Genomic DNA, 24,139 nt, shown 5'->3' with positions numbered 1-24,139 from the left:
ATCATTCACAATATGTGCCAAGTACAAAATTATACCTTGTTTGATTTCGTCTGCCTGTGTGTATTTATACATATATATTTTTGTATGTGTGTGTGTATGGGTTTTGTGGATTTGTTTATATTGACTTTCCTCTTGGCCCAGGAGCCATTTGTTTTTCAGCAATGCGTAGGCAGTTTTGCTGGAATGGAAGTGCATGATATTCGCCTAGTACACATGCGCACACACTTCCACATTTGCAGTCGTACATGCATAGATTCAGGCTGTGCCTCCCTGGCAGTGTTATCATCCAAAGAGGCAAACAGCCAGCCCCTGATTTAATAAGCTGCCTGGGGAGTAACAGAGAGGTGGGAAAGTACTATCAGCTGATAACTGTCCTCCCTGCAAGCCCATCTTTTTCCTCTTACAGTCTTGCCAAGAGAAAGCTTGGCTTTTCCTTGTGTTTTGTGTGAATGCGCATGCCGTGTGTGGGAGCGATCCCCTGCCGGCTTCAGCCCACGTGTCTGTGGGCTGCAGCCGTGCTGGGCTGCCTCGTTCTGGGTGTCAGACAGACAGCAGAGGAGAGCCCGCATATGGCGAAGGCAGGCCTGATTTCCAAGCTAAGGAGCATATGCACAGTCCCACACCCACTAATCGTGCACACAAAACGCGCATCTTGCGTCATAGATGGCACTTCTGCCAAGCAGGAGGAATCCACAGCCCTGAGTACTGACAGAATCCCCATCTCCGTTGTCCTCTCTCTTCTGCACTTCACAAGGCGCACATAACACAACAATCACTGTTCACAAACTTGACAGCAACTCCAAAAGAGGCATCTCGAAAGTGTCGCAACAAACGGGAACAAAAGTATACCACAAAATTTAACAGAGCAATGGCTGCGTTGCATTTTGACATTTTATTGCTTGCAATGGTTTTAAAAGAATGGGCTTGTGGTCTCTGTCAACTCTTTGTTTGTCAAACAGAGAGTTGACTGTTTCTAAATTGTTTGAATTTTAACAAATTCAAATATGAGTTTGATGGTTGCCTTCGCCACGGTGAGATTTGAACATTTTGCTTCCTGTTGGAAGTTTAGGATACTTTATTGAGAAGATAAACTGAACACAAAACGCCTCCCAGAAAAGATAAACACTTTGAAAAAGACATTGGATTCCAGGCTAGCTTATTTTGAGTTTTGGCCTATCAGCTCTGCTGTCTCAAGTTGTGATCAGTTCTTGTCGAGGTGAAAAGCAGCTAATTTCTCACTGCGCCTCTCATATTTAATGTATGATATTCATAAGTCAATATCTGATTGTTGCTCTGGATCTGTGTTTTTCTCTCAGGAACTATATGAAAGTTGCTTATCATTGATGACTTTCATGAAGTGTTAAAGTCTCACCTAATTTAATTGTATTTGTTTTAGCATTATAGTTTGGTTTTGAACATATTTCATATTACTCAAAGTTGAATTCTAAAATTTTAATTTAAAAAATTATATTAAAAACTTGTTTTTCCAAGTAGATATTTCAACAGTTTATAATTAACTAATTCTCATTCTTTTAAAAGAATCTTGTTCACACAAGATTTGGTGTGAACAGCAGGAAAGCTTTCAAGAAAGAACTTCTCAGATGAGGGGAAGCTGTTACACCAATGCACCGTGCAGCTTTAGAAAATAAACATTTCTTGCATCCTCACCCCTGACTGTGCCACAGTTTCCATCATGAGCCAATAAATTTCAGCTTTAGTGTACCAGTAAAGTTGTTTTTTAGATTGGAAAAAAGGGACAAAATACAAGCAAGTGTTTCCTGGAAGCTTTTTGACAATCGCACTGTGGCAGCAGTTCTCTTATATAAAAAAAAAAGTTATGCTTTAACTTGCAGTTTGGAGTGTTAAATGTTGGTTAAACCCAAGTGTCAGCTGACCTGAACATGTACCAGCAATTACAAATAATTAAAAAAATAATTTCACTATAATCTCAAGCACAAAAGATCCTGTTTTCATCTCACATTGAAGCTATTCTCTTTGAAGGTGGATCAGTTATAGTTCAGAAGCTGGTGATTATGTGAAATTTGTGGTTTTTGCTTTACTTTTGTTTACTATTAGGGCAACAGTGCAGCCTTGGCTCTTGTTTTCCACAAGAGCTGAACAACAGGCATGCATTGGGGTGGCTACAGTGACCTGCTGCTGACACCAATGATTGATCCTGGTGCAGGAATAAGTGCCTGCGCGCAGCTGAGCGAACTGGTCCACTGAAACGCAGCCAGGCGGAAAATTAGAAATCTCTTCATCCTTGGTCCATTTGAAATCCGATATCTCTCGTCTTCCTCTCACGCACTCACCTTTCCTCGGCCAATAAATCTGTAGTTAAATGATGTGTTTATGTGCACGCACCGAAGGGACTGGAGATTGTTTTGTCTTTGATGGTTAAGAATGTGCATATGCCCAGTAAAACTTCCCATTCCTCCAACACCTCGTGGTCTACATTTAAAAGGAAATCAATTCTTAAATGCAGACTTACACTTGACTGAGGTGCATGCTGTATACGATACCAGTTGAATTTCTAACAGTGCATTTGGTCTCCTCTGAATGCTACAAGGCTAAGAAAAAAGTATTTCCTCCCAAAAGTTTACTTGTCTTTTTCCACAATTTCATATTTAAGGTCAATAAGTACATGTTATCAGTTAAAGATCACCAAAGTACATTTAAAAAAATTACATTTTCAATTCCTTATGATGGGAGAAACTCCTCTGACATTCTGGCACATTTGAATATTTTTTGAAGTTTATTGAACAATTTTCAAAAAGTTTTATAAGATGTTTTTTTTTTCCTGTTAAATATAATGTTTGTTCTTTTTGGTCCACAGTGTTGTGCTTCTTAACCTCTCCCATAGATTCCAATTATGAACACTGACCTTAACTGAGGAAATTGAGAACTGCAGTGATTTAGATATTTTTCTTTGTCCTAAAGCATATCCTAGATTATTGTTTTCTAAGTCTTCATTTTTCATTTGTTCTTAATTTTCTTTAGTTCAGAATGTGTTGGCTTGTTTGAATTCTTTCAGATTGTTTTATTTTGTCAACTTGGTTCAGATGGTCTGGCAGGGATCAGAAAATCAAAGTAAAAAATATGGCTAATAGCTGTTCGAATGTGTATGATTTACCAAAGGATTACGTTTTCACATAGGCTCAGGTTTTTTTTGCTTTACAAATGAAATCATAATTTGCTTGCTTATGTTTCTGATATTAAAATTAGTTTCAGTTGTCTGAAACAGTTACTAAATGTGTCCAAAAGAAAAACTAAACAAGGATATATTTGAAGGAGAGCAAATATTTTAGTGTAATAGATAACTTGCAAATAGATATTTCCTTTCTAATGTAACAAAGCTTCTCAACCTTCACTGTTAATCTGTTTGTATTTCTCCAGGTACATCTGCCCAGGGCAACCCCCTCCTGGCCTCTCTCCCAGTACCGGGGCGGCCTCTGCAGCCTCAGCTCGACCTCAAACACCTCCTACCCTTCAGACTCAATGGATCCTCACCCCTTAGCCTCTTTCCCAACTTCAATACGGTGAGTTTCATGTCATTAAAGCTGAAACTGTGAGCTTAGAGAAGAAAAATAAGTTAACAAATTCAGCCACTTTAAAGCTTCCTACATTAAAGAGTGAATGAATGCAACACTTCATTTTGTCCATCATATTATGATCTGTTTGTTTTGTAAGTAGACCTTTTGTTAAGGATATGATCTTTACTCAAGCGTATCTGCTGTGAAAGCTGCTGTTGTTATGACGGCATCTTCATCCACAGATGGGACCCTTACCACCTGAAACGTCAGCAGCAAACCTCTTGGTTTTCATGCACCTCAGCGTGACGTTCACCTTGCCTCTGTGACTGGAATTAAAAGCTAGTGCCTTTGATCCTTTTTCTGCGCTCTATGCCCATTGTCATTTTGTGTGTGCATTCGTGCAGGCACTTCAGAAGTCTTTTGATCCTACTTTAACACCCTTGTTGTGTATTGGGTTCACTGCTTTCATTGCACTTGAGAAAAAGAAAACCTTCTGCTCTGTGGTCTATAAATGGAGGATAAGCTGCAGCTTTTACACTCCAGTATGTCTCTTTTTGGAGACTGGCAAGTAAAAACAGGGAGGATACAGACATATGGCTCATTCTTTACAGCGGAGGACGGGTGGGAGGGGGTGGATGAGACAGGCGTTTGCTTCATGACGTTCATGTATGGGGGGGTCACCAACCTGCTTGTGAAAAGTTAGATCAATTCATTTGCCCCGTCGCCCACTAACACCGTCTTGTAGGAAAGCGACTATGCGAGTCGCAACGGCAGTGTGGTAAACACTTATTCCTCTAACACCCTCATGTATTTATATTAGCAGTGCAAGCTGTGGGCTGAAGTCTCCTGTCAGTGTTTTGTCTGTGTTTTACTTTGGGGAAAATTGCTGGTTCTATTTCCAGTCCATTGCACGTGCCCTGTGGTTCTTTTCAAAGTAATTTGTTACAGTCACAGTTTGCTGCTTTTGCATTTACTTTTGCTCATTCCGTTAGACAAATAACAGTAATTGTTATGGCAATAGCTACTTTAGAAGAAAAATACAATTCGAAGTGAAGGAAGTACATTGCTTTGGAACAATATTCACATCACTTGAATTTTTTCCACGTCTTGTCCACTCTTAGTGACAGTTTTTGGAGGGATTTTAGGTGAAATGGTGCATGATTGCAAAGTGGATGGAAAATACATGTTTTTAAATTTTTATGAAAAATTGAAAAGTGTGGTATGTCTTTCAGACACTTTTTCACTCTTATACTCTGAATGTAGAGTAACCAAATGTTTTCACATCTTACAAAGACATGGCTGTCGACCTAACCTCACAAGTAGGGAAAGAAGTGCATTACTCAGAAAAATAGCCATTGTCTGGAGAAGCAGCAGACAACTACGGCTTAGCTGGAGAATCTTTTGACAACATAATAATTAGTTTTATAGTGCTTTACGACAGAGTTGTGCGAAGACCATTTGTTGAAAGAATTTGGTGAAAGAAAAGGCATAAGAAAGCGTTCCCTTTTATCAAATATGGTGATGATAGTGTCATACTGTGGACTTCTTTTGTTTAGCAGGAAAAAAGTTGCCATTCAGAGCTATCCTGAAAGAAAATAGTTTGAAAATGCGAGGCTGGAGGCTAACTATAGAAAAACTACCCTCTTTTCAGTTTTTCTTGAAAACATCCATCATCTTCCTTACATTTCACAACAATTAGCTACTTTTTAATCAATCTTTCTTGTAAAATCCAAATAAAAGTCATGCAAGTTTTTGTTTTAGTTTCAAATCATACAAATACACGTGATTGCTGTGTAAGTAGATTTTCCATGAGAAAAACACAGCGACAATTTAGAGCTGGTATGAAGGAAGTAGGTCAGAGAATGTATGGAAACCTTTTGATGGTGTAACAATATAACATCATATCACTGTTACTTCAGTGCCAGAACAAGATGATTTCCCCCGTTATGCACGGCCTGGCAGTACAGCTGCAGCATTAATCACAGCATTCATTCAGCTCGGAGTGCCAAGTTCTTTTAGTCCTGATAAGGCATTCGTTGCAGCCTGCATTTCCAGAGGGGAAGATGAATGCACCTGTCTTCAAACCCAAATAGTCTCCAGTTACCCTGGTGTCCCTTCTTATACAGTCTCTTCACATCTCTGTCTGCTTCTTTCTCTCAACCTTTACTGAAACCTCAGCACGGACTGAGCCGCCTGGCGCAGGACAAGTCCTGTCTGCGCCTGAATAGCAGGGGGAGAGTGAAGCACTGGGACAAAAGAGGCATTTATAGCCGTCGGTTCAGGATGGCTGCAGACAGACAATGGACACATTCTTCAGTTCCTAAAACAAATATCTGTGAGTGCAGCCTGCCCTGAAGAGCTGGACAGAGGGCAGCAGGACTGGGAGAGCTACATTTCAGTGGTTGTGCTGTAGCTGGTGAGGAAAAAAGAAAAAGTTTACTCCCAGAGGTAGCTTTGAGTCATATAACACAGACCAAAATAGAGCAGCTAAATAGTCTACCCTGGGGGAGACACACACCACCAGCATGGCGGTATCTTTGTCAGGTGTGTTGATAGTGCCTCTCACACCTGGCCCTGAGGAATCCATGGTAAACTGACTCTGTTCTTTACGAGGTAGCAGCTGCTCCGAACACAACACAGCTTTGGAAGGATCTAAGGTAACATCCGAGTCAATGCTATCAATATAGCAACACTCCTTGATCTCTGGGCAGCTGGGGCTGACAGCATTGTCACCACGTTGGGTTCAGAGGGCGTGTCGGTGCTACTAAAAGTGAGAACAACCCACTCCTCGGCTATCCCCACATGCAAGCCAGGAACAGACAGGGTCAGGCCCTGTGCCAGCTGAGGATAAGATCCAGTATGATTGTGATATTTTATACCCGTCTGAAGGGTGTCATGATGGAATCAGCTGTCATTGTGGATCCTTTAATGAAGCAGTTCGCTTTCTTTGCTGTTCATTATATACCACGAGGGACTTTGTAGTGTCTTTTCACAAGCTGTTAAATCTGTATTAGTCTGTTTAAGGCATTTAGAACAATACTTTACAATTATTGATAATGAAGTAAATAGACATCTCTTTGAGATTGGGTAATTCTTCTATGAAAAACCTACTTTGTCTTTGTGCAGACAAACATGTAATAAGAAGTTATTCTGAGTATGATTTATGGAAAAGGTCAACACGGATGGAAGACACACTTAAATGTTCACGAAGTTAGATTTAGAACAATTCATAGGTGAGAAGAACAAAATGAGATCCTGTCCTAACATTACTCACAACAGGATAAATTTAAAACTGAAAACAAACCTTCAGCCCAATGCCAAAAACTGGCCAGATTCTGCTAACATGGTTGGGAATGTTTACCTTCCTGGATGGAAGTGCTATTCTGAGGTTCAATCTCATACTCATCAAAAACCTTTTTTATGAAGCAGAACCACATAAACAAATGAGCTAAAGCAAGAACTTAAATGATGCATTACTAAGAGTTTTTCTGCTACTACAGCAGAGATATGTGTGACTTCACCTCTTGTTTTAGACAAGCTGTCTTCTAAGGATTGCTTAGCACATTCAATGTATTCTAAACCCATGACCATTAAATAAGGAGCAGTTTCACAAATTTGGCTCGATTAACATTGAGCATTGAATCCCTTAGATGAAAACAATGGTTAACCCACACAACTCCTTGTTTTGTCTCACATGAAAGAAAGTCATGCAGCTACAGACAGTTTTGGTGTAAACAAAATGTTACAATAATAGCCCAGGAGGTCACAAACGTGTTGTTTTGAGAAATGATTTATTTTGATAAAGGCGCTTTATTTTGGCTGAACTGAAGGCTTATTATGGCTAAATCAAAATATCTAGATAAAATGGTAATTTACAAAAATACTTCCAAATTTCTGATTAAAATTTACTGCATAATCCACAAGGTTTCTGGTGTGAATAAATATTACCTAATCAGTGCCACTAATTGTTTTGTCAATGAATTCTGAGTTTCTAGTTTAATATACATTGATTAAAGCCTGGATGTAGAGCTTTTGAAGCCTCATGTTTAACTTGCACGTATCTGTTGTTTTTGTGACATTTCTTTATATGGAGCAACCTTAAACAAACCTTAAATTGAGGGCTATTTTTGCAGTGGGAAAAGACATAACATCTCCTTGTACTAAAAATATCCCAGTAAAATAAACCACATCTCTTTCTAAGGATTTGTAATCAAAATGCATCCACTAGTAACAATACTTTTTGTTATGTGGCTGAAAAATGCATTTAATATCAAGAAAAGCCTATCATACACAGTCACTGCAGAGATACAGAGGTATTCAGCTCATATCAAATAGCGGCAGCATGCTGATTAACAAAGAAAAGTTGTTATTTGTTCCAGATTTATGCCTTAAAACCTACTCAGCTCTCACCAAGGGAACATCTCGCCATGATCCCTATTATTTGTTTTATCCCTATTTTTTCATGATGATGGGACGTGATGTGAGGATCTTTTTCTCTTCATGCACTTTGGCTGCATGCAGGGTAACCCCAAGGGAGAGATATCTTTTGATCCTAACATTACTTTATGGCTGATGTTCAGCGCATTCCAGGAGCTACACGGTGTTAGGTTTCTGTAATCTGAAAGCAGATTTTGAAAGAATATAAACTTGTCAGAAGAATTTGATTCACTCATTAGTTAAAAATTGGTATGACAGAAGTTTTAAGACTGAGACAAAATTGTTCAGCACAAACCTACAAAATCTGAGTTTCAGACAACTGAAGCAAAAAGCAAAAACTGGTCAGGGTAGACACTTCATACAGAGGGAGTTTAAACTTCCTTAATCAGCTGGAAAGTAGAAAGTGAGGAATTTTTATTTATGCCCTGCTAAACATGCATATATTTAAAATCAAACATAACTGATCTATCCAGACTTGAATAATAAAGAACAAAAGACTAGCAGTCTTTGCTTAGATATTTTTTGGTCTCCATTGCCAAACATAATCTCATTAGACGTGAGACCACAAAAACTTTTTGTGAATGGAGTTGTTTTGCCATTAAGAATTGAGATACCTGCAGCAATAAATTAAGTGCATGACTTCCAGTCACTAGGAGGGATGTATGATGCAATCCCAGATGTCTGCATTATGGGAAGGTAGAAGCAGCAGAAGTGTTTTCACCTGTTCAACAGAAGCAGCATTTTATATATAACTCCCATTTGAGACTTGTAAAGTTATCTTTTAGAAAGTGATAATTGCACCAGACATCATCATCCAACAAACTTAGCTGAACAGTTTTACATGTGCATCAATTTAACATACAATGCAAATCTGCACAGTCTTAATGTTAATTATATTAATCCATAAAAGAAATAAGAAGACCAACTTTTTGTTTTTAAAAATGTTGATTGCAGAAATGTTCTAAAGTCGTAAATCACTAAAGGCTTAATTCAATGACAATGCACCTTTCTTTAATCCAGACTCTCTTAGCCAAATTTCAAACTATGTCCAAAGTTTGGCTTGAGATCTGACCACAACTCTGGAATGGAGCAAATATTCCCTTCAGCACCAGAGAACCTGACTGCACCTATTTATTGGTATTGGCATTTATTGGTACATCAATTGATGTCGACAAAAGATTTACAATGATTCACAACACTCTTGTAAAATACAGTTTTAATATCAAGGAGGTCTTTTTTTTAATCCTGATTAGATGAATGTTGACTATTCAGACTTTTTTGTTCACTTTTATAAAATATTGGATGTTTAGTTATTATTTTCTTTTCAGGAAAAGGGATGAATAAAATCACTGTTAATAGTGCAGACTATTATTATGTGTCATTATCCAGTAACTTCACTGATTTCACATCATGACAAACCCAGTAAGGCATCTAGAAAAAATGAAATTAGAATAAAATAAATTAACTTTATGGTCATTTTTACTAAAGTGTTAGTAAAACTATTTAATCCTTAGAACAAAATTAATAAATACTTTATGTGTTATATTTACTGCGTACATATTTAAGGAGTATTAGCAATATTTGCTTTGCAGAGATAGATTTTGCATCGTCTGCTGCTGTGTTTTAGACTCTGTAAATGTGCAGCCTCTTGGCTTGACAGGAACATGCTGCTTGTGTTGATCTTTGCTGTCTGTGTCTCAGATGGACCCTGTCCAGAAGGCAGTGATTAACCACACATTTGGGGTCCCTCAGCCTCTCAAGAAGAAACAGATCATCTCCTGTAACATCTGCCACCTGCGCTTCAACTCAACGGTAAGAAAATATAATTTTTTTCTGTGTGAGGAAGATGGGGGAAGAGTAGCAATAAAAGGAAGAAAGAGACATTATGCTTTTTGACTGCATAATGTACACTGACTGCATCACCTTTTGTGAACAATGGGTCTACCTCAAGAGAAAATTGTTCTTTGGAATGGTAGTATTTTTCTTGATTGTTTTCACTGGAAAAAAGAATGTTTCTATGACATGCAGAAGAATCATGGAAAACAGAACAAGGAGTCATTGCTGCAATGTAAACATTGCTGTTTTGTGTTGTGTCTTGTTTTTCTAATGAAACTTTGTAAAGATGGAAAAACGTTGTGCTGTCATATTCTTTAAAAAAAAAAGCTTTCTCCTCCAACATTTGCAAATATGCTTTACTCCTTTAATACTGTAATTGTCCAATAATAATCCTTAAACATAATCCTAAATTCTGTGAGCTTTACACTGCCTAACATTAAGCTGAATTTTGTTTTATGTCCACTTCATGGAAGATGGGAAACTATATTGGATATAGTAGCATTTTATAAATTGGAATAATCTTTCTCACTGTAAAATAGTGGAATTCAGTTAAACTGGAAATTGTTACATGACTCTTTCCTTATTTAAGAGCAGGAACAATTGTTTCTCTAATGCCGTTGCTGACATTTTCTCCTTTCTATTGTAGAACAATGTAAGTTGAAACTCCACACTATCAAAATAATTTCTTTGACAAACGTGTTCAAATCAGTCACATACATTTTGTTTGCGTCATCTGGCTGCTACCTTCCATTCTTAATTTTATGCTTTTTTTTTTGTTTTGTTTCAAACTGAATTGTGGTGTGCTGGAGCCTTGATTAGGTCAAAAAGGCCATATATAAGTAGCATGGGGTTTTTGGTTTTGTTCTTATGTGTAAATCTTTATTCAGTTTTCATTTAGGTGAAATTTTATGTGTTTTGGTGACAGTTGTGTTGGCGAGAAGGCTTAGATTGCAGCCGAGATTCCATTTATCAGCAAAGTGCAAAAAAAACAAAACAATCAGCAGCCACAGCAGGATGCAGATTTCTCAGCTGCTCTATCCATCCTTTGTACAGCACATGCATTGCATATATGGAAACAAATTAAAAAGCATTAAACAGTGTAGAAAGATGTCTTCCATCCAGATGAAGCTAAAATACGAAAACAGCCAATTGTTTCATTTGGACTTTCGTCTTCAAAAGGTTCTAGAGAAAAAGAGGTAAGAAAGAAGAGTAAGAAGTAGGCATTCTCTCTTTTTTGCACACTTGAAGGAAAAGGTCAAGTTGACTATAACTTTATTAGTGGCTTGAACAATACTACATATACCTCTCCAGAGTTTTATGTATATGCATTTTAAGCTTTACATGATGCACAATGTTCTAAGAGAAAATTCCCTAAGTGTTACTCTGATTTAACAATCTGTTTGTAGCAGCAATTTGTGACATTTAAAGTTGTCTTTTTAGAAATCATACAAAACGATTAAATTTTTATCAAATCCCATCTAAAACTCATAAATATTGTTACCACTGACCTCTCTGGTGTTCCTTAGTTGGAGTGATATGTTTGAAATGTTCTCTAGCAAATCCCCATGACCTTCACACAACAGTTTTATTTTTACTTTTACAGTGAATATGTGACTTTTGAAAGCAATCTGTTGAACTGGGTTTTTATTGTGTTCATTTAAATGACATGAACACATATGGGGTGAAAAATGCCTCTAAATACCTTTAAGTTTGTGGTTGTGTCAAAATTTAAAAGAAAGAAAAACTGAGGATACATACTTTTGCAGTGCAAGTTTATTTACATCAGTGCCCATTGCTTTTTGCATAGATCCTTTTTCTTTTTTGAAAGCCTTTTCCTGGTGATTTATTTTTCTAATGACCACTTCTCCCTCTCTTTAGGGTGTCTAATATCCATGTGGGACCTACTTGAAATATGGGTTCAAGATACTGATGATCTTGTTCTCTCTATATATCTATGTATTTTATTTTTCTGTATAAAATCTGGTGTCTCACTGATTAACCAAAGCAGCTGGCACTTCAGTTTAAATTCTATGTCTGTCTATTTTCCACTAGAGACTGGACTCAGAGGCTCTTTAAGTGAGTGGAATGGCGCTAGCTTTACACCCACTCACCATATATAAGTCCACACGATGTGTACAGCCCCCACCCCCGTTTCCTTTCATCCCAGGGATTTCTTGATCACTGGACAATCTAGAATCCTTTTGATGAGCAGCACATCCTCTTGTAGTTTCTCTTGACTGAGCCACAGCTCATTTCACGCCTTGTCCTTCTGCCTCCTTTGAGACCCAATTGGATGGCTGCCGGTGAGGAGGCTGAACTATTCACAACAGGCTGTGGAGTCAGATGACATGCTTATGTATTTTTGTCTGAGTTGGTTTCTCTGAGCTAATGCTACCTGCGCAGTAATCAGTCATATTGGTAACTCTCAGGCGATCAGATTTACTGGCATTTTGCTCCAAGTGAGAAAAGCCTTGATGAATTTGCCTGTCTGATATGTTTTTTCTGGATGTTTTCATTTGATCACAGAATGTCTCCTCTTTCTTTTTAGTTGCTGCTGAAATGGTAAACCTCTGCCAATGTGATACTACCCAGAGGTCAAAATATGCAAAACAGAACTCACGCTAAATCCACTTTTGTTTCTATATTCCACACTCTGAATCCTTAGAAGTAGGAAAATAGTCACCTTATTTGGCATTTTGTGTTGTCTGTAGTGATTTTAAAGACGTACTCCCTAGCGTGCAGCTCTTTAAGTCCAAAATGATGTTCTGTTCACACCAGTGGCTGATGAGCGCTGATCCCCAGAGGTTGTCTTGGCTTCTAATGAGTGATCTGTGCATTGATTTCTTTGCTATTTTTATGTATCATTGCTTTATGTAACAACGTGGCTTTTGTTCTCCGATTGAACAGGGTCACGAGAGTGATGAAAATGGTAAAGTAAATTTTCTTTCCACTCGAAAGGAAATTTGCGTGCTTTTGTTGCTGCAGTCTAGTCACTCAAAATATGTTTTAAGTCTGATTTGTGTTTGTGTGCTTATGAGGGCCTTATATGTGTGTAACATTAGTATGTATTGCCAAGTGTGTCTGGATTTTGCAGAGGCTGACTCTCACAGTGCACATTAATAGGGTAGTTGTAGAGATGGAATCCTCTCTCTTGTTGCATATTACACATGCAATTATACCTCTGGCCTCCCAGTGTGCCAGCTCTGTTATCAGGTGGAAACAGACTCTCCTTCTTGCAGCCTCCGGATGCCTGTGAGAGAGAATTTTTGGGCAAGTGCATTTGAACATTTCTTGCGCACAGGCTCTGGTCTTTGCAGCAGATATGGCACTAGGTTCTCTATGCTTCTTCCCTCTAACATGTCTTTTTCTTCTTTTCCATTTTCCCACAGAACCAAGCAGAGGCCCACTATAAAGGCCACAAACACGCCCGAAAACTCAAAGCCATGGAGGCCCAGAAGAACAGGCAGCGACGAGGTGGAGAGACCTCAACTACAGGGAAGGAGCGGGAGCGGGAGCGGGAACGAGAACGAGAACGAGAACGAAACAAGGCAATCCCTTCTGATGCACCTCTTCCAGCACCTATGGACACAAGCTTAGTAAAAGAAACAAGTAGGTGCACAGACAGAAAGTGAGAAATGTGAGAAAGTCCAACCTGAGACTGGAATTCATTTCTCTGCCCTCTTCACATTATGAATGAACTGTAACACATTTTCTTTCCTTCTTTTATTTTAAACCCACTTGGTAGTCCTCAAGTTAGAGATAGACTTTCAAAATGCATTTTGAGTACTTTGTCTTTTATAATTCTTCATTCAAAGCACTTTTTAAAAGCATATGAAGTGTTAGTCTGCTCTAATTTGTAATTGGCAAGACTTACACAGAAAATGAGAAGCAACTGCAAAAGCACAACTCCTTCTGTTTTTCAGTGTCGATCTCAAAGCTAAAATGAAATTATATTATAGCTTCACTATACCAGCTGAAATATATAAAAACAGAAAAAAACAGAACGCTAAGCCAAAAATTAGTCTGCAACTACAAACCTTTCTAGGTTTTCTCTAATTGTTAGTAATGCCTTGCTCAAAGTTCCAAAGCATTAGAAAAATCTTTCTGGTCATTTCCGGACTGACAGTTATCAGCGATTTTATTTTCTCATCTATTCTTGATTTTATTGTTTTGTTTTTGTCTAGATCAGGTCATATTGCCAGACAGGGTCCATTTAAGGGCTATCTTGACTCTATAGGTCTTTCAGTGATTAGCCCTGGTGTTTCTATTGAAACTGAATACAAGCATTGTGGTTCATCTTCTGATGATCTAATTAAGAGAACAATTTCTCTGGTTTCCTCATGTAATATTAAAGCTACACAAAAGAAATTGGCACCAAGAATCAGCAGACCTTAGTTTTAGATATTATGGGGTTGGTACCTAATTTCCAGATTCCTGATAGTTAGTTGCCGTGTTGCCCTCTGAATTTTAGCTGCAACATTATTTAAATGATGGCGTTAGGTGCAGAGAAAGATAAGACATCAAACTTTGGATTTGACTGCATTTTTTTTTCAGTTATTTTGCTGGAAGATTTGTCTGAAAAGCATTGAAGGGAATGTTTAACTCAAACTCCATTGAACTGTTTTCAATTGTATAATGATGGGATATGTAGAAGAAAGTTAATAAACTTTAATTTTAAGTAAAACATTTATGAGTTCACTGCTCTCAGCCTTGTGTCTAATATTAGGTTCCAAAGTTTTCAGACTATGGTCTGGGATGTTACGTAAACAACCTGGCTTGCTGAGATCGATTGGACTCTCTCTGTTCTTTTACCCCATTTTTTTCTTGATTTCAATTTCTTGACTCCCCATTACTCTCTTCTGCTCCCCCGTATTGAAGTTGGAATGAGAGGATGGTGACAGGACCAGAATTGGTGTGTTTGAGCACAATAACGGCACAAAGTGCTGAATGAGCCATGACGGAGCAGAGCAGTGCAGAGGGGGTTTCGTTTTAATGGGTTGTCAAAAAAAAAAGAACTAACGCTGAACAATATCAAAGACACTCATCTACTTCTACAAAAAAGTTCAGTGGTGCCGATATAGATATCTAGTATGTTACAGAGGAAGTGTAGTTCTTTTTGTTTTCAGCAAGAAAAATAAATGTGAACTTCTCTACTGCAGACAGCTGCACCTTGACTTCTATGAACCTGAATTGTTTCTTTGGTATTTTGACTGCTACGTAAATCCCATTAGCTTCTCATATTGCCCTTGTCTGGATCCAGACTTTAATTTATCATTCTGAAGCAAGGGGACTGTGCCAGTGCTATAGCAGTTTTTTTTTCCCCTTCTCATTTCCTCTACCGTTTTAAGTTCCCTGTCTCAGAGAAGATCTCTAGCTATGCAGAGTTTTTAAATGAAGACAGAATATCTGAAAAAAGAGAAATATAAAGGTGCTCTTGGAGAGGAATGACACTGTTTATCCTCCAACATGGATAGTTTAGAAATGGACACACACATACAGACATTTTCCCCTTGAGTGCCAAGAGTCTCCTTCAGAAAGGAGAAATCAGACAAAAGACCCGGAGCCTGATAACGTTCTCATCAAATATAATTTTAATATTCTGCTGTTCCAAACGCCCTGAAAGAGGAAAGCTCGGTAGAGGCGAAACGAGACAAGATGAGTGGAAAATGTAAGATAAGGTGAAATGAATGAGAGAGAGCGAGAGAGAGAGAAACGAATAAGAAAGGGAAAGCACGAAAGAAGTAGATAAGTCATAGCTAATTTTTATGCTGTGAATAATTTTGCAGTTCCAAGGCAATTTTGTGCCAAAGAACACTCTTTAATAAACTCAATTGTGCGACTGGCCTGATGTGAAATTGAAATGCACCAGAGTGAGCCAGTGCTAGCATCCCGCACAATGCCAAACTGGGATGGAAACGCGCTCCAAATTAATACTTGATGAAATGAATTACATCTGCCATGAAAATAAAAGCTGCTGGGGAGCTTTGAGAGGCTAATGTCCGGAGTGTCTGTTCTCAGGAACCAATAAGATCCCCATCGGTGGTTCAGTGAAGTATGCGCAGTGTCTGACTCAGAACAAAACAAAATATTCCTCTGGACCCACAAGGTCAGCCTCTTGGGTGCAATGGAAATAACTCCTGAATAATATGAACATAAGGGACAGCTTCTTTTCATAAATGACTGTTTTGTTTCTGCATATGACCAAAATAATAAAATAACAGCGGCTCATCATTTCACATCCCTTCATTATTTTTTTAGAAACACTTCATATTCATACTCACAGCCTTTCGATGGACTTCTGTAAGAGAGTTTTGCTGTTCCAAACTTCCTCTTGGGATAATAACTGCAGTAAATATTTGTTTAAACATGCTTTTGTAATCAGTGGACACAACTACACAAAATTACTTAAATGTACTATGTGTTATCATTTTCGCTGTGAATTGTAGGCAGTTGGTTTTAAAATCGAACATTATGCAAAATTTTAAAAAAACGTTGGCATTCACATTTAACCCTCTGTTGTACACTTATCCTGTAGCATTTTATAAGTATATAAAATACTCCAGATACATGGAAATTTTACGAAGTCTCCTTACACACTCTTTGCAGATCATCCCGAGTCCAGCATCCACCTTATTATCTCTTCTCTTCAACTCAGCACCCAGTTTTAGTATAATATTTACATCTGTCAACTGCAATGACCTACAAGGTCATTTTTTGTCTATTAAACCATTTCACTGATGATTTAAGTATATTTTCTGGATAATTACTCATTCATTTTAGCTTTCTGGCAGTGACTACAGCATTATAATGTAAAATGTATTGGTGTCTAAAAGAGTTTTAATTATTATCTATTCTAACATATTTTCCAGCTTCCAGAAAGAGAAACAGTGCTGCAACATCACTGATCCTCCACCGAGCAAAAGAATATGAAAAACGTTGCTGAATTACCCCATTTGTTTAAAAAATTATTATGCAATTTGTACTTATTTTTAACTTCTAGCAATAAGTCCTTTTACATATGCTAACGGACATAGTCTCTCAAATACTTCCCAATCTCATTTGGGATTGGGAAGTAGTTTGGTATTTTCACTGGTAGTAGTTAAAATACCAATCAAAATATTTTGATTGGTATTTTATCAAATCGAGCGCAACAAGTCATCCATCTGGGAAAGAGAACAAGGGGATAAACAGAAATGAACTTTCTAGTCACACAAAGAGACAGATCGATTCTTATATAGCATGCCTCAGACTAACAAAGGACAGCCGTCTACCAAGTGTAAGAGTGCCAAGCTGGCGCCAGGAGACTGAGAGCCACCATCAATCATGACAAGCATCAATCACCGCCAGCTTTGATTGACTCCGCCGCCGAAGTCATCTTTTGCAGGGACTCTGTCTGTCACCGCAGTAATGATGATCTAAAGCAAGGATTTTTCCCCTGGGAATTTGTTTATGTTCAGAGGCTGCCTCGGATCAGTGCTCGCCTACTAAATCAAGCGCTCAGCGTCTTGAGTGTAGAAGCAAGCGTGTGTATAATGAGTCCAATTTTCATTAGCTGTCTGTCTGTGCTTTAAGTTCTTAGCCGATCACTCTGCTGGCTGGTAATCTCTCAAGATGTTTACATCCATAGAAACATATTCAGATGGACTGTTGAAAACATAAATCAAATTATTCTCTTGTTAAAGTTACTCATGATTGCTTGTACAACATCGATCCAGATGCTCTGTAATCGATGGTGTCTACTTCTATTCCTCAGAGGACCAGCTGCCAATGGACTGGTCTTGGCCTGACAGTTCTGACAGTTCTCTCCTTTGTTTTCACTATTATATTAATACTTAGAGGACACATAAAACATCTGAAAGACAGAAATTATGCAAGACTATCAGAGTCACGCAATTGATAAAGTAGGTAAAAACAAATATAAGAATTCTGTAACATGTTCTTGCTAGCACTGCACTAGTACAATAATCCTGTAAAAGCTCCCTTTTACGGGGATTTTATTCCTAGCTATTTTAAATAAAGCATTGTGGATAAAAGGAGAATAAAGTAAAATTCTGCATTTTTATTCTCCTTAAATATGATTAATCTGAAAGTGAAAATGTTCAACTCCCAGCAGGAAATGAAGATCTCCCTCTGATCTGTACCCAGGAATTTTTAGAGAATTTTCAACCTCTCTGTCTTCTGAGGTTTATACTAAACCCACTGATCAGTATCATTTCCCACCACAGACCTCTTAGGTGGCCGTGTATTTCACAGATCATTCCTACCTCCAGCCCTTCCCCCCTACCTCTGGAAAAGCTCTCCAATCCCTCAAGGGTCACACTCATTACAGCAAGGGGAATGTCTAATCTTGCTCATATAGTTTCTTTTACCTGGAAAGGAATGAAAAAGGAAGACCCTTATCTCCAATGATGAATTTACTCTAAGACATAAAAAGGAAAATCAATGGAGCACGGTCTCTCTCAGGTCGACTCTATCCATGTGCGGGTGTGTGTGTGTGTGTGTGTGTGTGTGTGTGTGTGTGTGTGTGTGTGTGTGTGTGTGTGTGTGTGTGTGTGTGTGTGTGTGTGTGTGTGTGTGTGTTAAGCTCACTAAATGAAATGGAGATATTCAGTGAGCATAGCAAACAACACTCAGTGCTCTGGAGTGAAGTGTGCTTGATTCCCATGGGAAGACAACAGAGGTGAAGGGGGAGTTGTAATGGAACTGCAGTGACTTATCGGCGGGACTCTGCAACCGATGGGTTTGTTTATATTGAGTGAAACTCAAGACCCACTTGATATTTGAAGAGTAAATGTGAAGAGCAAAGGTGCAAAAGAAGAATAAAAAAATGGCTTGTGGCAAATACTTCATTAAACCAAAAAAAGTTAATGAATTATTAATGTTGCATAAAGTAGTACTAATGGGGATTCTAACCCCAACGCATTAAGATGTTTCGTTCCCTGTATTGAGGAGTCTTTAGCCAATAGAGTGTCTCAGACTGATACCTGATTCAATTGTTTTAGTTTCCCTAAAATCAATTATTTTCATGTGGTAGAAAGCTCAGTAGCATTAAAATGCAGTAAAATTCATCCAGTGCGATATGGGACTGTCAGATCACTGTTCTGTCCAGAGCATCCAGGGAGCTTCTTTTGATTAATAAAATTTAAAATGAATGATGAAAATATTACTTTCATCATTTAATATTTAAAGTGCCTGTTGCCATGTGTGGAATACAATGGCCATTCTTTCTTCCCATCAATTCAGCCTATTTGTTCTGATATGAATTGTTGATAATTCAGCTAATAGTTTTTAGTGCAGGTTGACTTAATTGAACAGAAAAACCTAAACAAAAGTTGTTCTTTTGCTTAAACAGTTTTGCTTAAACTTAGAACTGTGCTTTGAATATAATCAAATTTAATGACAATTGTTTCCGCTGCATAATGTACTGCGAATTCAAAGTGATCATATTATTGTAATATATGAAAAACAATTCATTATTGATTCACTGGATCAACAAAAATAACTTAACATAGAGTACGACACGGTTGGGTGCATGACTGCTACATTGAACCAATAACAGATTCTTAGTACTGTTTCTTCAGGGACTGATCGTTTAAAAATAATCTTAATATTTGAGATCAGCTATGGATGTGTCGAATGCTGAGTTAGCTTAACTACACATCATTCCACATCATCACTATCTGGCATCTAAGCCTAACAGTTTTGGAGTTAGCAATGATGTTCTAGATATTGTGTGTATAAATTTGGTGGAAAGGGTAATAAGTTTTAATGTTTGTATTGTATTGGAATCAAAATATTCTGAGAACTGTAGAGGTTTGTGAGTATTTTCTTTAACATTTTCGAAAACTACAAGATAATTGCGAACTATATGTGATGAATGTATTCGGCGTAAGGCCAAAAAGGTTATTGTTGATCCTTTATACATTCTTTACAATGATGTTTTGATATGACCTTCAGGGAGACGTCATTAGAGAAATACCAGCAGCAAACAAAAATATTTATTCTAATTCCTTTGTGTCGAGTGCATTTAAAAAGTAAATCGAAAAAGATTTAACCATTGAGAAATTATTTATTTTCTACATGAATATGCAAAGATAATAACCTTGAAATATATGTATATTTAAAATTATTTCATACATAATGTATTTAAACATGACTCACGTACATTTTGTTTCATATTAGGGCATATATGATTAGTTGTTTTTTTTCCATTTCTAAAGTAATCTGTGAACCTGCAAATTCATTCTTTGGTCCTATAAATTTCTATATGTGTGGACAATAAATTGTACACATTTGCATGTGTTTTTTATTCAACAGTCACAAAAAACTAGACTGAAAATATAGCTAATAAAGAAGACAAAGTGTGAAAGAAAAGAAAAGCTCTGGAAGTCTTTCAACATCTATTAAGAAACTAACTTTCATGGTTAGTTTATCTCAGCATTTTTTTCTTCAAACCAGCTACAACAAAAATGAAATAACAGATTGCATTTCTGCACCTTTGATCTGGCCGTATGGCCTTAATTTAAAAGAAAGTACATCAGCCTCTTTACAAAGTGAAAAGTGCCAGTACTTTCAAAGTTAGTCCTATTCTGAACATCCAGTTTGCTGATATTCACCTTTTCTTTTCTCTTCTACTTCTATACAGGTCTTCAGTTTGATCTGGAACCAAGCATCCTGGAGGGAAAACTGGAAGAGAGTCCCAGGAGCTCGGTCATGCTGACACCGGTGTCTGAGGTTTCCTCTGTGGAGCTGGTCACGCTTTCCCCTCCTCAGATTTCGCCTTCCTCTCAGCTCTCTGAGACGACGTCAGACACCAGCACTTCGGAGGGTGCAGAGGCCGCCGAGGCCGCAGAGCCCACAGAGCCCACTGATGCGTTGTGTCTGACCGGCGAGTCAAGTAATGTTGCAGACTCATCTATCACACCAGGGGAGCCATGCATGGATGACAATAAAGACCCCAAGAAGAGCAAAGCTCACCTCCACTGTCCTGTCTGTAAAGTCACAGTCAACTCCACCTCCCAACTGGAAGCACATAACAGCGGTACGATCAACTTCTGACCCTGATTTGTACACATTTCTTCATGTTTTGAAAAGCCACTTACATTTGCCATTGAAATTTCTTTAGAAAAAGGCTTTGGATAACAAAGAGCCTGTCAAATTTCTGGGGGGTTTTTTCTTTCTTTTTTTGTCCATCAGGTACTAAGCACAAATTGATGCTGGAAGGTCACAGTGTTCTGCCGCGCCGTAGGGGGAAAGTAGTGGCAGCTCGAGCTGGCTGCAAGAGTAAGCGGCTGGGGAGCAAAGGCAGCGTCGGGGTGCCTAGCAAGAACTTCCAGTGTGAAGTGTGTGAAATATTTGTGAACTCTGAAACCCAACTTAGCCAGGTAAAGATTAAATTGCAATTCATATATGTTTAAAACTTTGAGCAATATGTATATATTTTAATTCGGGAGTTTGCTGCATATGGGGCAACATCCACTGACCAGTCTGGGTTCCCTTTCAGCTTGGTAATGCAGTCTGCCAAAGCAAACGGGGTTTGTCACATGATTGATGAGCACAATACCCGTAGGACTCCGGCTTGTGTTGGTAGCAAAACTGACCAAAACACCATTAGGAAGATAGTCTGAGCTTGACTAATACTCTGGACTTCCAAGCTTTTTTATTCTTTTGAAATGTAAAATGAAAGTGCATAAAAGGATTGGGAGAAGTCCCACAGATTTGTGGAGACATACCAAGGGAGAGTGCTGCCAACCTGATATGAGTTTGTAAAAAAAGGCCATAGAAGTGATGTTGACTCTGGGAAACGCACGAAAGTCCCAAATCACCTGGCAGTGGAGAACAGGTTGCTCACAATTTCCTCAAACCCGCTCCACGGAAAAACGATTTAGCTGCAGGATTAATCAGAAAACCGAAGCGCTTGCAGATCTTTATCCACTACAATGAACACTTGGAGCTTAAAATTGCATGTTTAGCTTGACTTTACATTTACCTCTAATCGACTGCATTAAATTTGGTTAGATTGGTGGTAAACATGAAAAGTGGAATTTTAAAGATGATTTAATCCAAAAACTAATTTTAACTTTGATGGAAGTAATCTGTGGCGCTTTCTTTAATAGCTCAGACACATGAATAAAGCTATTAAGACTACATTTAAGTGCTATTTTTACCGTCTTATTAGTTTAACAAAATGTCCAGTGAGCAGGCGTTTATTTGCCACTCATTGCAAGCTACTATGCTTTATGTGTTTCTTCTGGATGTATTACCATCAAACCACAGTCAGGAAGTAATTTTTCTCCTTTTGATGTTCACTTAATACTATTTCTGTGAGTCATGAGACTGTCTACACTGGAGTGCAATGTGGAAAAATAACAGAGAATGTGCTGGCATGTGTATGAGCGCCCAGTCTGCTTTAGCCCTAAATGCATTCCACCAGTCTTTTATAAACATCCTCGTTCCCAGGAGGACAAAAGCCTGTAAGGTACCGCAGCCAGCAGGGCAGCTTTAATAAAGTAATGCAATGTAATTTCTGTGCACCTCACTCGTACCCAGCATGTAGTTATTATTCAGTGGACAACATTTGAGGTTGTTCCGCTGTGGTGCGACAGATGCTTGTGAACCAGCTAATGGTATTTCTCCTGGTCTCGGCAGCACATGAACAGCAGAAGGCACAAGGATCGGCTGGCCGGAAAACCACCCAAACCCAAATTTACCCCCCACAGCAAGAGCCAGCCGAGCTCCAGCTTCACGGTGAGTCTCAGGCCTGAAGACGTGCACAAATATGCATAAAGACAAACGAGAAACAATTCTGTTTTTTTCACAGCAGAGAATGCTTCAACACGGTGTATATATTTGCCAAAACTGGATCGTTTCAGTTCCACTCTGAGAGCTAACGGTGTTTTTATTGCAACTTTTTATAACATTGAGGACATAAAAAACATAGAATCCCATGGCTTTTAAAGGTCTCTACAGTGTATCATGTTGTGACAGCATGCCTGTGTCTCTGTAATGTCAGAGAGGTTAAACACACTCTTATAGTCGGTGAGTCCCCGACCCCTGAGACAAGTCTAAATTAGTCCTGCTCTCCCCGCTGTCCAGCTCTGGCAACAGCAGCCTGATTCAGCACTCCAAATTAATCACTTTTCTACTCCTGTCATATACACACTTCCCCCACCTCTCTCCTTTCTCCTGCTCCTCTTCCTCCTCCTTTATCCTACAGAACGTGAGATGGAGTGGCTATGCAGGTGTGGCTGTGTCTGCCATGAAGAAAGCATTCACCCAGTGCAACCTCACTTCTCTCTCCTCGCAGGTCAGTAGCAGGCAAAGCTGAGACTGCACTTTGGAATTGGAAGGAGAGACTTGTGCTGGATGAGGTTTAGGCCTGACTATGGCCAGGGGACTAAGCAAAGAAAATAAGGAAGCCACTTTTACATTAAAGTACATTAAAGGGGTAGCTCTGATATTTTTTCACATTGTAGCTATTAATATCATGGTCTGTAGCTCACAAAGTTAAAGATTACAAAAGAATTTTACCTTCATTACCAGCATAGTGGGACCTGTTTATATAAGTGTATAAGATACATTTTTAGCAAAAAAGAAAAACAAACACTTTGGGACCTCAAGCTTCTTCTATAATTTAGGAAATTATATAAATAATTAAACAGTTTATATCTCAGATGCACAGCACTTTATAAAACTATTCATGCCTCTTAAAACTTTTGTCATTTTTTCACATTGCAGCTACAAACTTCAACAGATTTTAGGTAATAGACCAACTATTGGTTTGGAAATGATACATGGTTTTCAAAGATTTTGTAAATAAAATTTGAAAAGTGTAGAGTGCATGTGTATTCAACCTTCTTACTTTGATACCTCTAACCCTGAGCATTCAGCTGCCTTCAGTTGCCATCCTAATGGTAATGCATAAGCTGGGTCATTAACAAAGGTGTTTGAAAAGTTTAAAGCTTGCTTATTCAACAAGCTATATCGAAAAAACAAAATGGTAAATAGCTCAAAGAGATTAAATGAAACTGTTTTTGTTACATGTGTGAAACTGCGCATCAAGCTAAAGCACACCATGCACATGCTGAAAATATTTTTGCGGAAGCGTTATGCTCTGGGGAGCTATGTTGCGCAACATCTATTAGCAAAAGCATAAAACTAGTCTAGTGGTTCCACAATTATTCATTCATGTGGGCTGAATATAAATGCATGTTCAGTTTTTTTCACATTTTTATTTATTAAAGTCCATGTGTTTGTTATAGTTGTGAAATGTTTAAAAGCTTGTGTCATTTTTCTTCCACACAATTTTGTTGGAACTTAGTGTTGGTCTGAAG

General features: G+C 38.3%; 1 protein-coding gene across 2 annotated transcripts in view; it reads left to right on the top strand.

Annotated features, from left to right (window-relative positions):
* znf385c (zinc finger protein 385C) overlaps positions 1-24,139 on the top strand; it is a 123,648-nt gene that overhangs the window by 93,796 nt on the left and 5,713 nt on the right. For both annotated transcript variants that reach the window (XM_055052201.1, XM_055052202.1), the window contains 7 exons: positions 3,397-3,539; positions 9,672-9,782; positions 13,196-13,415; positions 20,452-20,847; positions 21,003-21,190; positions 22,455-22,553; positions 23,023-23,112. In XM_055052201.1, the coding sequence (XP_054908176.1) occupies positions 3,397-3,539; positions 9,672-9,782; positions 13,196-13,415; positions 20,452-20,847; positions 21,003-21,190; positions 22,455-22,553; positions 23,023-23,112 (1,247 nt within the window). The remainder of the gene's footprint in view (positions 1-3,396; positions 3,540-9,671; positions 9,783-13,195; positions 13,416-20,451; positions 20,848-21,002; positions 21,191-22,454; positions 22,554-23,022; positions 23,113-24,139) is intronic.

Source organism: Poeciliopsis prolifica, unplaced genomic scaffold, assembly GCF_027474105.1.
Source record: "Poeciliopsis prolifica strain line A6 unplaced genomic scaffold, Auburn_PproV2 SCAFFOLD034, whole genome shotgun sequence".
NCBI lineage: Eukaryota > Metazoa > Chordata > Actinopteri > Cyprinodontiformes > Poeciliidae > Poeciliopsis > Poeciliopsis prolifica.
Note: the sequence above shows the minus strand (reverse complement) of the source record. Positions and strands in the feature narration are given on the sequence as shown.